The sequence below is a fragment of the Aulostomus chinensis genome, chromosome 11 (genome assembly GCF_037954235.1).
Source record: "Aulostomus chinensis isolate RoL2024-O1b breed Wild chromosome 11, RoL_Achi_v1.0, whole genome shotgun sequence".
NCBI classification, from domain to species: Eukaryota; Metazoa; Chordata; class Actinopteri; order Syngnathiformes; family Aulostomidae; genus Aulostomus; species Aulostomus chinensis.
In genome coordinates this window covers 18,662,395-18,677,675 of record NC_141330.1, presented here as the reverse complement: position 1 = coordinate 18,677,675, position 15,281 = coordinate 18,662,395, and the positions used below count along the sequence as shown (strand labels likewise).

The following is a 15,281-nucleotide window of genomic DNA, read 5'->3' as shown; positions in this document are numbered from 1 at the left end:
TAGATGGTAAAACCGCACAACCTGAACCTGAGCTAATAGCTACAGCAGACACATTGATTAGAAATCTCCTCGGTGACATCATAGAACTTCATGTTTACACTCCTTACTTTATTTCTTCGTTTCTCTCCAAAGGCAGGATCATATCACTGCGGTCTTGGCCTCTTTGCCTGAATCACATTCAAAATCTTCAATCTTGCAGCTGATTTAGAGACACAGTATTTCCTGTTTTGCGCAGGTTGGCTAACCCTAATCAGTCTCTCTATCTTCTCCGCTCTCATTTGCTTCACGTATTTCTCACGATTCTTGACTCTATGACTGTCCTAGTTGTTCAACTCAGTAGTGTGAGGAGATGTCTGACTGCGGCCCATGGCACAGTCTCCTAAAAAAAACTTTAGCTGGAGCTCTCGGCGCTGTCTTAAAACAAACCCTTGCTCGGGAGCCTTTTCTCTCATTTTTCTATTTTTCCTCCATCCTCTCTGTCAGTGGTGGAGACTGAGTGTTTCCACATGGGAAAGCCCAGAGCTTCACACGTCAGAGTAGCCGTGGGGGTGAAAAAGGCTGTCTATACATATCATCACATCATTAGGCCCAAAGGGATCCCGGCGATGGATTAGAAGCTGTCTACCTGCAAGGCTCAGATGAATTTATGAAGCACTTTATCACGATGAAGCCTTAGCAGAACACTTTGTCTCTTTCCATTTGTGTTTATCTGAGGGAATAACCGTTGTAACAGCGTCCATTTCTCTTATTCTCTTTCAGCTACTCCATCTTAATTTCTCCTTTGCTGTCATTCAAGTGTGACCCCTGACCTCCCCCTATTTTTCACACTGCTGGTTATCAACCCAAGACAAGTGATGCTGTTGGAGCCTCTCCATCCAGCCGTTTGAGCCTTGTGTGGGAGGCAGCAAATTGTCCATTAAGTGTTTCTGCTGAGGCCGAGAGAAGATTTGATATAGCGGGGAAACAAAAGTAATATGTACCAGGAAATTCAATTGTGTCTCTTTAGCAAGTTTAAACTTTAGTTTGGCTTCCTCAACAAATCAATTTCACATGAACTTCAGCTGAGGTTTAACTGCACAGATTTGATGCCAGTGTTTATCTGTGTTTATGTGTCAGAGCTTCTATGACTCAGCCGCACTTCCTCACACGCTGCCGCGAGTCTGAGCGCCACAATAGAAGGAAGCTAGCTCCTCTTTCTCACAAACCTGATGTGGTAGTAGAAGAGTAACACACAAGTGTAGGAAACATCACCCTTCAACACAGCATGAAGGTCCTCGACCCTGACACAGCTGCAGTTTATTCATGTGAGTGAAAGTGAGAGAAGTTCAGGAAGGTGCCCCCTGCTCCTTGGTTATCTAGAGACTAAAAGTGAGAACAGAAGTCCCTGGCAGGAAGCCTCCGTTACAGCCTTCAGTTCAAAGGTCATGTTTTGCGCAGTCAGTTCAGAGAAGCTGATAGAAGGTGAAGTCACTCTCTACCAGGTCATTGCCAGTCAGACCTGATTTGGCTGAAGATCTAGTTACAGCAGCGCAAACCTCAGAGCGTCTCTCAGCGCTCGAGGCTCTGTGTCTCCCCAGACCACAGGGCATCCTCTGTTCTCTGAGGAAGCCCGGCTGCTATCGAACCCCAGAGCACCACGCGCTTGATTAACAGTGCCTACTAAATCCCAGACGCAGGTCAGGTTGGTGCTGAAATCGTACACTCAGAGCGGTCAAATGAAGTCATAGTGCTTGAGTGTAGGTGACAGATTAGAGGAAAGGAAGACGAAAGCAGGAGATAACTCCCTGAACTGATCATCTATTGACCGACTGTCTGTCCTTCTCAGTAAATATTTGACGATGGCGTCTCACGACACATTCAGGTCCACTCTGGTTCATTTTTTATGGGTCATGTTGGCTCGGTCAAGGTTTGGGGACACTGGCCAGGCTGTACATGAGGCATCCCCAGTGCTGCACACCTTTACAGACTCCTCCATGTCCACCAACCGTAGCCGTGGCTGTGAAGGGTCTTTGCACCAGTGGAACCCACTCGCTATGCAGGAAAACGTGCAGAAGTCGTCACCCACTTGTCCTTGATGTATGGAGTATTTTTCAGAAGAACGCTGCACACTGTAGAAGGCTCTTGACAGACGCCGTTTGTTACGGTCCTTCTGATAAATGTGGTGTAAAAAAAAAAGAGCTGCTAACACTTCACTACCGAGACTGAGAGGAGGGAATGTTTTTCTGATCATATTTAAGTTTTTGAAAATGAAAAAAATTGGATGTGACGCTCAGCCACCCAAAACTCAGAGACAGCAGTATCAGAAATCTAGCTCATCCTCTGCTGTTGCTCTGTACCTCTGTAGATGATAAAGTGATCATTTCCCTAATAGCTTTCTGTGGCTAATAACCTGGTAGACTTACAGAACTTGTACTCAGGGATATTCCTACGTTTGATCTTGTTTTGACTTGTACCAGAATGCCCCCACCCACCTAAAGCCTCTTGTTTCTTTTCTTTGGACTTCCTGTGAGCAGCAAATGGTAACAACCATTGCAGCTCGCCTCTATTGTAACCCATCAGGGCAGTCACACGAGCCGCGCTAGTTGCACAAGACACATGTGTGACCCGCACGACAGATCTGGCCGCTCTATTTTTTTATTTTTGTTTTTTCCCCCATAGTCCCACGAAGATGCAGTCCCCCTAAATGACAGAAACTGCATAGAAACATGTCCAGAACTACAAACGGAGCCATGTAGGCCAAAAAAAACAACAAAAAAAAACAGTTTATGTTCCACGCAGTGGACAGGCTCAGTGTATTTTTTTATCCTAGATTGAACACCTTTGTGTGTTATATTCTTTTAATTTGTACAGTTTTTATGCACTAAACCCACAGCATCTACTGGTTTAGTATTGCTCCATCCCTCACAGTAGGTAGGAGAAAATCCTTTTTCATCACACAGACAAATTATTTTGAAGAAGTGATCCAGACAACCCCTGACGCGGACCGAGTTTAGCCGTCTACCACTGCCAAGCGAGCTCTGCGAGGCTCTCACAAAGGACTTGAATTGTCCATTGAGGTGAATTTCCGCATCCCACCTGCCTGAAATAGATCTCTTCTACTGTCAGTAGAAGCTCTGGCAGGTCGGCCTGTGGTTAACTGAACGCACTGCAGCTATAAAGGATGTCACTCTGTAGAGTTAGACTAACAGGGTTTGCTACTGGGGAATATTTGGAGTTCTTTTTTTCCACTGTTTTTGTTTATTCATGAGCAGGTATCCTCCTCTCAGTTACAGCTTTCCATTATTAATCCGAAGTAGAAAAAAAAAAAAAGAAAATGTATGTTTTCAGAACTGTGGAGTGAGCTGACAGGCCACAAGGAGTTCACTTATGCCCCTAAATGACAACAAAGACGTTACTTTGCATTGTGAGACCATTTTTTTAAACATTTTACCCATGTTATTATTATTATTATCGTGTTTTATATCCCTGTCCGTACCTATTGTGCAAGAGGATGAATTTTTGTTGCCAAATTCCACTCAGAACAAAATGTTCCCCCGCAACTCTGACTGTCTTCCCTTATGCTGCATATTTGTGGTTATCTAGTCACCGTATGGAAGGTGAGACACAAATGAAGCGCTGTCATGACTTAAGAAGACTTAAAACACACCTCGCCTTCATTATTTGGTTTTAATGCCTTCGCATTGATCAAAAAATAGAAGTGAGATAACATTTGTAAACAATTATGATGTTCATAGTTCATCAAATGTACTTGAAAAATTTCCCAGAAGTGGTTTCAACTATCTAGCTCATATAAGGCCTATAAATAGCGCTGCGGCGTTGTCTTGTGGTGTGACAGTTGGCCACATCCTGTTTCAGAGATCCACACAAACACAGGGCCAGTGTTTCACCTGGGCTCTCTCTTTATCACTCATTTCCACAGAATATGACAAGCATGCCAGTGGAAAATATTAGTTGATCAAGCGCTGCAAAATATCAGCCACACTTAGGCGGAGAGGACGTCACAGTTCTTTTCACAGTGACTGAAAATAAGAAAGCAAGTTTTTGCTTTTCCTCTGAGAAAAAAAAAAGAAACAAGTTATTTGCGGCTTTTAACTGCCGAGCTCTAAGGTTTCCCCTCCTCGAGATTACCTGGAGCTGCTTTCTCGCCTGGGCTGCAGAGATGAGCAGCGACATTAAAGTTTGATTACTTAATTGTTACATGTGCTTGCACTTCCTTTATGTCCTGTGATGGCAAAGCTAAAAATAACCTCAGCGTGTAAATGCCTGTTGAGCCTGGAGGCGAATAGAGTTGAAAACAGCCAGCAGTGTTGGCACAGGTTGTGTTTTTCCAATGGGAGTTCCTCCTGTGTAGGGAGGCGTCCCGACCGACATGTTTGTGTGTGTGTGTGTGTGTGTGTGTGTGTGTGTGTGTGTGTGTGTGTGTGTGTGTGTGTGTGTGTGTGTGTGTATACAAGGGTGTTTGAGCGCATTTAAAAAGCTGGCAGAGGCTATTGTAGGTGTGTGGCCAACTTCTTTTTTTTTTCGAAAAAAGTGCTTGGACACACTGTTTATTTATTTGTCATCCATAGCAAACGTGCCCTATGCTGCAGTATTTCCATGCTTTTCTGTCAATTCGATTCTCTTTCGACAACAGGCTTCCCGTTGAGTACATTTTAATCAATCAGTAAGAGGGAGTAGAAAACATGTTTCAAAATAATGCCACAGTTGTACTCAGATCCCCGCGGCATGTTTTTGTCTGAATCCTTCAGATGCCTCACCATTCACCAAACATTATCTAGTGATAACAAAGTGCCTGGAGGTGGGTGGACTTCCTGTCTTGGCTCCTCACTGTGAACAGTGACACCCCCCCCCCCCCCACCACCACCACCACCACCACCCCATCGGTCCATTTTATCACAGCCAGCCTTATAACTGAGGAGCTTCTTGTTTGCGTTGAGCCGGCGGTGCTCGAGGTCCTCGCCATCTTCACAGTCACTTCCCTCTGTTTTGCCAAAGAACACAAAGCTGATAAAAGCAGGGGACTGATCTGTGTCTGCCCGACTGTGGGAAAGGCGCGGGCAGGAAAGACTAGATGATGACTTTTAAAAAAAAAAAAGAGAGATGTGTGTATGGAGCCGATATGAGTTTCAAAAGACTGGTAATGTCATTGATATGTTTGGATTCCAGCTCATGGTATCCAGAGTGTTTCAGCCTCTGAGCCAGAGCAAACTGAACTCGTAGCAGTGACCCGTCCTGGGTCGAATCTGTAAGTGTTTTGTGCTAAGAAGAAGAGGAAATTGATCATTTTATGGGATGTCATCTGTTGCAGGGCAGAATTTAGAAACAGTTTGAGATTTTGAGTTATGAGTTCAGTGCCATGCCTGAGGGTCCAGACTTGTTACTTTGACCGCAAGAATTCGAAGTCTAGCACAGAGCCATCCAATCACACCGTGACTGCACAGAAAAACAACATTTTGCAGCCAAAAATGTGACCCTCCTCGAAACAACTTCAAATTCAGTATCTATAATTTGCAAGTCTGATTTCAGTCGGATGAATGGTTGTTGAAATAACCAACTAATCCATCGCTTTATGGCCAGATATGCTTATTAGCTTTCTTGCTCCATTAGAGACTTTCACTATTCTCATGGAGCGGCTTAAAAATTTCTACCCTGAGATACGAAGCTCTCATTTGAGTGTCTGCCTCCCAGCATCATCACCTCTTAAACTAACAGGCCAGCTCGCACTGTGTTATGATTAAACTGTTTTCACGTTTGTATGCAAGTTTTGAAGATTGATCTCCTTCTTCTTTGTTTCCACAGTAAACGAGATCATCAGGAACGACCTCTCCAGCATTTCTGTGCATACTCACGCATAGACGTCTTCTGCAGCAGCAAACACACACAGCATCATCATCAACAACAACAACAATAACAACAACAAAAGGAGGACCAAAACATGAGATCCAGATGAAGAATTCACGTTTGACCAGGATCTCCCACTTCTCTCCCACACAAGGACTCGCTGCAGACTGACAGTCTCTGACAAGCTCCATTAGAATAAACACGTGAATGTTACATGTACAAAAAAAACAAAGGGAAGTGATATGAGGGGCAACATATATGACTACAGTTGCCTTAATTAACAGCAGATGCTCCTTAGCGGACCAAATGAGACTGAATGACTCTTCCATCGTTGACTAATGACAATCTTCATGTTGAGTGTGATCTGTAAGTTGATGCACAGACGAGCTAATGGGATAATAACTGTCATGCAACATCACTTTCTTTCATTTGTTTGTGCAGTCAATCCGCAACAACCCAACTGGTGCCTTACAGCAGCGATATTGACAGCAGCAGTCACACGAACGGTTAGTTGATAAGAGGAAGGTTTTATATATGAGGTTTTTTGTATGGTTTCAGTGATTTCTTTACAGGGAAACAGAAAAAAGGCTGGAAAATACGTAGGGAGTATGTGAATAGGTTAGAATTGTAATTTTTTTCCCCGGTTCTTTACTATCTCATTGTTCATTTATACTGAATGTTATGTATGATTTTGTATAAACATGTATTTTAAAATATGCCTTATGCTTATACTACGCAGTTTACGATGTACCTCTCCCTGTGTCTCCCCCGATATAGTTTGCATTTCTAATACCCTGCATTTTCACCTTAGTGCCTTTTTTTTGAACATCTCGCCCAGTCTTCCAGTCCGCTACCCAGACCATGACACAACGATGCACAGACAATCAGTGAAATGATATATCCCAGGATGACCGTTTCTTGTTAGCAGAGGCTATAAAGGCAGATATTAGAGTTTTCATCTCCTGCAGCTATAAGATAGTTGAACAATGGTATGTTTACCTGCTGAATTTAAACGCTCCCAGGGCGATGTTTGTTACTTCTTGCACTGCAGATTTTATGTGTAAATAGGCACAGGGATAATCTAAGTATACCAGAGGCTCGGTTTTTACTCCTCGCCTGGGTAATTCAACTGAGGCATCGGCAGGACTGTTACTAACAGCTGGCAATAATTGATCTGTGTACAAAAAAACCAAAGGATTTTATCTTTGGTGAAATTATTGTCCAACTTTCCTTTGTTTCTGTCTGTCTTGAACTTTGAGCGGTTCCCCATACAGAAAAAAAAAAAAAATGATGCACTTTACCATTGAAACAGAGCAGGTTTTCTTGCTTCCAGACCAAATATTGCAGATCGCTTTCCGCCGTGGCGTCCTGAACTCACCTGCATCAACTCCTTCACACAGCTGCAGCCTTCTTCCATGTTTGTCTGTCATTCAGAGCATGCACACTGACCTGATGTTGGGGATTATTTAGCTGACAATAGCTTTCAATGTAGCTTCCTAATCCAGTTTTTGGAACTATAGTATAATAGCATGACTAAATTGTATGAACAAGGTTTCTATTTTGTGCCTTACTCTTTCTTGGCTTTGAGATCATTGCAATGCTTTTCTGTGTAGGCACAAGGTGAACCATATTTCTCTTTTAATATGAAATATTTATGAAAAAGGAAATGTGTTTTAAGTGCATTTAATGTGTTCTCAACAGTGAATTAATAAATGGCATAATGGTGACCATACAGAATATACGTCCCAAATTATTTTGGTGTCACATGGGTATTCCGTGTTGTTGAGGGTTTTTTTGTTGTTGTTGTTGTTGTTGTTTTTTATGTGCAGTAATTCTAATAAAAGGCATTCTTTCTCTGTTACATGCTTGGCCCATATGGCTGCGCTTTAGTTTAAAAGTTTTTTTTTTTTCTTTAACCTTGCACTGCACGATCATAGTTCGCCTCAGATTGTTCCAACCTGTTCCTTTATCCCTAATAAAAATTTAAACAGAGACAGTTGGACGCTAACAAGAGAGAGGTTTCACTTTTGGTATAATTTAACCCTAATTTTTGTCAAAAGGAAATACTCGACTTATTAGGTATTGTATCGCTGCGTGTTTTTTAATTGCTCCCAAATTTTATGAGGTACTAAACCAACGGAGTTCCATCTGCAAATTTTCCAATGCAACTGTCAGCAGAGTGGGTACTTCTTAAGTCAGTCAGCAGGTGGTGTTTGGCCTCCTCCAGCTTTGATTCAATCACATGCTAGACAGATCAAATCCAGCAAGTTGCTGATATTCCAGGTGCAAGCAGAGGCCTGTGTGTTTTCCGGTGAGTATTGTTAGTGGTGGGTACTTATGGGTGAAACGGCTCCTCACCATGGGAGCTGCGCCATGCTCCTGTGTACCACCTGCCAGTCCTCCAGACTTTTTCCACCCATCAAACTTATGAAGCTCCCATCCCCATAGTGACAGAAGACAGGCCTAGGCGGTGTTCCCCTGTACAACCGTGGTTAGCCCAAAATAGCCCCGCTATTTACAGATGCAGCCACACCCCTTTTTTTCCTGGCACACTTTTCTTACCTTGCTCTTGACAGTGCCGTATACCTTTCTGACACAGAGAGATGACTCCAGGCCACGCTTTCCACTGCTGAACCAGCAGCCAAGGAGCTGAAATGAAGCAATGGAATATTCAGGACATGAAAATCTATCAGCACAGCAGTTAGTAGGTGGAATTCAAGGGTTTTACACTCTTGCATTTTTAGATGAATTTACACATTTGTTAACAATAAGGGCTCAACACTACTTTCTGCTTAGACGTTGAAGATACAGACTTCTACCCCCGCTGCTTATATTTATGTTGTCATATAGTCATTTTCTTACAGGGATTAAGTCAAGAAAACTCACAGAGAATTGTGGTTAAGAAGCCTTCTGAAAGTTGACAAAAATGTGACGTTTTATGCTATGTCGCAACAACTTTTGTATGAAAAATTTGCTCAGAAATCAATGAGGAAAAATAAAAAGACTTTGTGGGTTTTTTGAGTGGTTGTACAGTCCTGGACAACAAGAAACCAATTAGGCAACGTGGCAAAGGGGATATTTCACACTGGATCCAGTTTCACGCAACACATTTTTGTGGCCTATCTTGGTCCTGAACCACAGTAAGGGATCTGCTTGCTTACTTAGCTTAGCCGCTAACTTGTAGCTGGCAACAACAATCAGGTCAGGTTTATGACAGAGACCTTCCACTTAATCAGGTGAACAATAGCTAAACCAGGAGCGCGGCCCACTGGCAGTTTCGGAGGCTACCGTTTGTGGCGCTTTAGCATTAACCACAAATTTGAACAGCAACAGACGGCAACTGCACATCATTCACAGAGGTTCCTCTGAGACATCCGAATAGAATTTGCACCCACAATGCAACTGTGTATGGGGCAAGAAGACTGAGGTCACACATCCCTGGATCGTAACACATCCTGCTTGTGAGAAACACTTGAAATCTGTCCAAATCACATATATTATGTTCATTTAATTCATAAATACATTTAAAAATAATAAAAAGTGGTGATTCTGGTTAGCAGATTTTGGACCTTTGAGTGAAGTAATTTCACCTTTTACAGCAGGATGTAAGGGGCTAATTTTTCAACGCTGATCCTCCACCACCACCACCACCACCAGCATCCTTTAATATGTGAAAGCCAGCAGAAATTTCACTTCTAAATGAAAATTTAGAAACATTCCTTCAAAGAAGCTCATATGGATAAAGGAGGACAGGCGGTGTGTGTGTTTGAGTTTTAAAGAAGAGATGCCAGCGGTGCGCTGCTGCTCACGATTTTTTGGAAAGAAGAGAGACCTACAAATCATCATACGTGTGCGTGTATTGTTGTATTCCAAAGACAGATGATCATGAGTCTGTATCTGCTGTTCGGTGCACCAGGTTTTTAGCATTCTTTCATGATTTTTCTCTGATTCTAACCCAAAACTTACAGACTAATAATCATGGTAGCTCTTCTTATCTGATGTCAGCTGCTGATATAACATCCTATTTTTGTTGGGTTTTTCTTACTCTGTTAAAAACCCATAACCTACAAACAAATTCCTGATAGCAGGTCTCACTTTGTACTTCAACTGTTTAATCATCCTGTGATTATCTTGTGTTCAAAAGGTTAAATAATCACTTTCCTCCAAGATGTCTTGTGTGCATGTGGAAATGTTACAACTGCTGTGGTGGAAACAGGAGAAAGGTGGCAAACGCAAAGATGGACTGAGGCGGATTGGAACTGAACAACTAATGATGCTTTGAGTGAGTAAAACAGGAGTCCAAGAACAATAACTACAAAGTAACCCTAAAGTCTAACTAGAGAGAATCACAGGTGGAATAAGAGCGGAACAACAAGAGAGGTAAATAAAACAGAACAGACGGCAAGAAGCTGAAGCAAACGAGCACAAGCGGGACGAGATTAACAGAACCAAACAGGAACTGACTACAACAGGGAACCAAGGAAAACAAGACAGAGGAATCTTTTCAGCCTCACCAGGAACAAACAGTGAACAGTGACTAACTGAAATGTCGAAACCTAAAATCAGCAGTCAAAATGAACATCAGGCTGTTTCAACAAGTTCCGGAAACAAGCACGTCTCACGGTGATTGTTTACCGTGGTAACAGATAAGACAGTCTTTACAATTTGATGTTTAACATCTACTGGAGTTGAGTTGGCCATGACAGAAAAAAAAGCTCTTCCACACGAGCGTCACTTCTCCAGGTAGGTGGACGGCACCAAACCCACGTCACAGAGCCGAACTCTCCGAGACCAGAGAAAGAACTGGGTCTTTTCCAGGACTGGATTTGGATAACATTTTTCCACTTCCTGATCAATAGGACAGCGTTGGTCAGCGAGGTTGAAAATCTCCAGTTCAGCTGAACCAGTTGAAGAACTTATATTGACATTCTTCACCCTTCAAGACTGAAGAACCTACCAGACAAAAAGCCCAATGTGTATTCACATTCTTGACTTGTCCATCCACATCCATTGGTTGTATGCAGTCTACTGCTTAAAATGAGATTATCAACCTCTTCTTGCAGTGAAGTATGAGTACTTATGAATGTATTTGTACTTTAAAGACAGCTCTCCAGACCAAGACATCCAATAACTCGGCTGACAGGCTGATTTACAGGTAGAACGTCTGAAAGAATGAATGAATGAATGAATGAATGAATGAATGACAGCACAGACGAGCACAAAACACTCCCTGATCATGACAAGAGCAGCACGTGCCATTCTCTCCCGAGGGTCCACCCCCACCCTTGCCCCTCACCTCTTCTACTCAACACACCTGACACCGGGCACGACTTAGAAGTTTTCACTGTGTGGATTTATTGTGTCTTTATTGCTCCGCTTCCTCCTCCCTTGTATTCCCGTGGAGCCCTTGATTTGAGCTTTTATAAAGTGAGAGCATAGGCACAGTGCTGGAGCTCCTGCCCTCATCTCTCATCGGCCATCTGTGGGCAGTAAATCCTGGATATACCTCTGTTATGAAGGGCATGTTGAGAGAACCATGGGGGTGGCTTTAAGAGATGCTTTAAGAGATAATGGCTTGACCATACCAAGGGACCTTTGATAGTTCTGCCCCATAGACCAGTTCAACATTTGCTCTTTTTTTGTTCCCTCGAGCCTTATTAAGATTCTTTTTTTTTTTTTCTTCAGAAACACATGTCGGATGACTATAAACACACCGTCTTATCAATTACTGTTTGGGTGATAAAGAACCAAGATGAAGAACATGTGTGTGTATGTGTTTTGCATATGTGTTGTCAGGCTCCGCAGGTGTAGGCCAACCCCCTTTTCATGGGACATATGTGACAGAGACAGAAGATGACCCGCCGACACCCTGACATGGTCACGTCGTTGCGAACTCAAAGACAAATCACCCTTTTAAAAGACGTTTTAAGAGACTCTCCAGATGGGCCCTGGAAAATCTTGTGGCGTCTTTTTATTCTCCATCTGCAATCATTCAGCTTGATTCGCTCGCTTTCTTTTGTGATGCGTGAAATGTTGTGCAAGGTTTTATAAAGATTTTGTAGCAGGACAGATGTTCAAGCCTTAGAAATTTGAAAAGTGCAAATTATCTTTAAAGGCTGCAACCCCCCGGCGACCCTTAACGTAGAAGCGGTACAGAAAATGGATGGATGGATGGATGGATGGATGAATTATCTTTAAGCGTCTGTTTATACCATCGCAACACTTAAGCTCGGTGTACTGTATTTAATGTCCCCGTAGAAGAGAGCTGTATTTCTACGTGGAAAAAAAATACAAACATCCCGAGCAATCAGCCTTCTCTTGTTTGCTGTAAATGTTTCTGTACATATGCAGAATGTTTATGTTGAAGTACATTGTAGCGCACATTAGAGATGCTCCTAATGGGCTACAGTAAAAGCCGTTGCTTGTCTAGAGTTCAGGCAGGTGCAGACTCTTACAGTAGATAAAGGAAGCTGGTACTGGAGATGAGTTCACGACAATCACTGTGAGGCTTTTAGACGCCTTCTCCAAGCTCAATCTTCATTTCCCCTGACACTGATTTTGCAATAAGGATCCGGAGAAAAGGGGAATGTCCATCTATTCATTTTAATGATCCCTCATTATTGACTGCTGGCAGGGAGGGGGCGGGTAAAGGTAATGATTCTTTGTCTTTGCTGGCCAATCACTCCTCTTAAAGGAATCAGTCTCTAAATAAGGCCACTAATGGATGCCCATTGTGACCTAAAGCTGAACCCACATGCCAACTGTCTTCCCCAATAAGAGGAGTGTTACTTACTCATCTTTAGTCACTAAATTGGTCAGAACGTGTTCAGATCATGGAGGGCGGGGTGCTCATGACATTTGTCTACCCACAAATCCCATGTGTCAATTTTTTGATATTGATCTTTTTTAAAAATGAGAAGCACATTACTGAAGCTATGATCTTAAATCCACTAAAGCTCTCGCCAGGCTCTTTCCTCCAGCTACCCTACTCTAAAACACACGCGAAGAAATGTGTCATTCTTAAGGAATATGTACAAAAGTGGACGTGTAAAATCCAAGTGTGTTTTACGTTAATGCAGAACAATTCTCAACCTTTTTCTAACCGTCTGTTTACTGAAGTTTTGAGACGGCACGACAGTTACAACGGGCTCTTTAGCCCAACAAGTCCTGCAACCCCTCCAGACAGAAGCTGTTCACTGACTGGTGGTGGAGTAATCAAGACTGGTCTGCGTTGTCCCTCAGTCTTGAACCTGGCGGACTCAAGATTTTATATCAAGACAGGTCAAAAGTATAATTGCTAAAATGTCTGTGCATTATTTTATTGGACATTTTTTTTTTTAAATTAATAAAAACCTGCTTTGAATGCAACCAATAACTTGACTGGTTGGGCGGCACGGTGGTGCAGTGGTCAGCGCTGTCGCCTCACAGCAAGAAGGTTCCGGGTTCGAGTCCCGGCTCCAGCACAGGATCTTTCTGTGTTGAGTCTCCATGTTCTCCCTGTTCCTGTGTGGGTTCTCTCTGGTACTCCAGCTTCCTCCCACAGTCCAAAGACATCAAGAGAGGACGAGGCTGATTGAGACTCTAAATTGACTGTGAGTGTGAATGGTTGTCTGTCTCTATGTGTTGGTCCTGTGATGGACTGGTGACCTGTCCAGGGTGAACCCTGCCTCTCGCCCGTTGACGCTGGGATAGGCTCCAGCCCCCCCACAACCCTTATAAGGAATAAGCGGGAGACAATGGATGGATGGAACTTGCCTGGTTATTTTTTCAACACAGCAAGAAACACCCCCTTTACATGACCTTCAATTGTTGCAAAAAGAAGCTCAGAGGAAGACATCAGCAAACTGCATTCAACTGAGCAACACAATCCATAAATATTCTACACATGAAAAAGAAAGTCTGTGGTCGTCCTACCATAGTCTCGGTCTTGTTTCAGTCTCAGCCTGACTTGGTCTTAACTTGGATTTGGGCTTGACCTCACCAAATGTGATAAACAGCCAAGTAAAGGAAGCTTTTCAAGTCTCCTAGAAAATATGAAAGCTTTAGAGCAACCTTTCTCCCTACCCATCTGTCGCCTCCATCTCCTTGTCCTGATTTGTATCACTTTTTATTGCTTTCATACTCTTGTGCTGTCATAATTTACCACAGTCACTCGATGACATCAGTCATTTGAACATGAATAGAGGTCGACTACTTGTACTCATGACCAGCTGGTTCTTCTGAGGAGGACAGTCTGAAAAACACAAGGAAACCTGACTCACAGCTCCTCAGGTACCCAGAATCCCTTGACAAGTTACAGCGGCAAGAAAATAGGCAACATATTAGCCAGCTATGATTGCTATTGTATCACATGACAAAAATGTTGAACCATTCCATAAAATTTCACACCCACATATTTCTTTTTCTCTGCTACCAAGTATTTGTAAACTAGAGCAGGACTAGTGAGTGTGTGTTCGCGCGCGTACCTCAGCCAGGCTTAGCTGTCATCAGTCTGTCAAGGTAATGAACGCTACTTTAGTGCAGCCTCCAACAGCTCTTTTAGGCATAATTCACACCACTGAAGACACACACTCAGGTATTAGCTGCTCTGCCTAGATGGTCCGGTGGATGATGGGTGGGCGGGGATGTTATTAGCAGCGTTCATCTAGAAGGCTCCCCAAGCCATACTATATTGAAACTGACCACAAGACAACCCTATCATGCTCAAAGATTACCTGTCTCCTGCACTGTATATGAATGTTTTATCATAAAAGCTTTTCTTTTTTGCTAAGTGCCTCCTTGAGTGTTTGCTTTCAACTTTTGATTACTTTATGTCTTGTTGCAAAGAAGAAAAAAGAAAAAAGGGCCTGGGCTACGTGAATATAATGGACTTAACGGGAAAGGTAGTCTCTCTTGCATTGAACGGATGTGTGGCGGAGGTGTAATCCAACGTAGTGGGTGTGAAAAAAAGTTTGGGAGGAAGCAGAGTTTCATCTTGATATCATCAGTGTGGGCTGAGCAGGTGGAAGGAGTCAGAAAACAGACATGACACAATCATATAAATAAAGCAATATGAGAAGGTTTCTACAGGAGGAAATATAGGATGTCAGGCATCTCGGTGGGAAAAGACTCATTTACAACCATTAAAGTGCTCCGATTACACATCTCAGCTTTTGATGTGGTCACTCACATCTCATTTGTCTCTTTATATGTATATATGTGTGTGTGTGTGTATATATATATATATATATATATATATATATATATATATATATATATATATATATATATATATACATATATATACATATATATATATATATATACATATATATACATATATATATATATATATATATATATATAACCTAGTTTCACTTTTATATCGTCTTGAGTCATTTCGAAGAAAAAATATTTTTTCTCTCTTTTGGTCCAGACGCTGAGGTTTCCAGCTCTTAGCC

The 15,281-nt window shown here is 42.5% G+C and overlaps 1 protein-coding gene across 3 annotated transcripts in view; it reads left to right on the top strand.

The window, feature by feature from the left end:
- LOC147253700 (nuclear factor of activated T-cells, cytoplasmic 1-like) overlaps positions 1 to 7,564 on the top strand; it is a 62,640-nt gene extending 55,076 nt beyond the window's left edge. For all 3 annotated transcript variants that reach the window (XM_086217369.1, XM_086217368.1, XM_086217367.1), the window contains one exon: positions 5,800 to 7,564. In XM_086217369.1, the coding sequence (XP_086073495.1) occupies positions 5,800 to 5,855 (56 nt within the window). In that variant the 3' untranslated portion in view covers positions 5,856 to 7,564. The remainder of the gene's footprint in view (positions 1 to 5,799) is intronic.
- Positions 7,565 to 15,281: the final 7,717 nt, after the last annotated feature.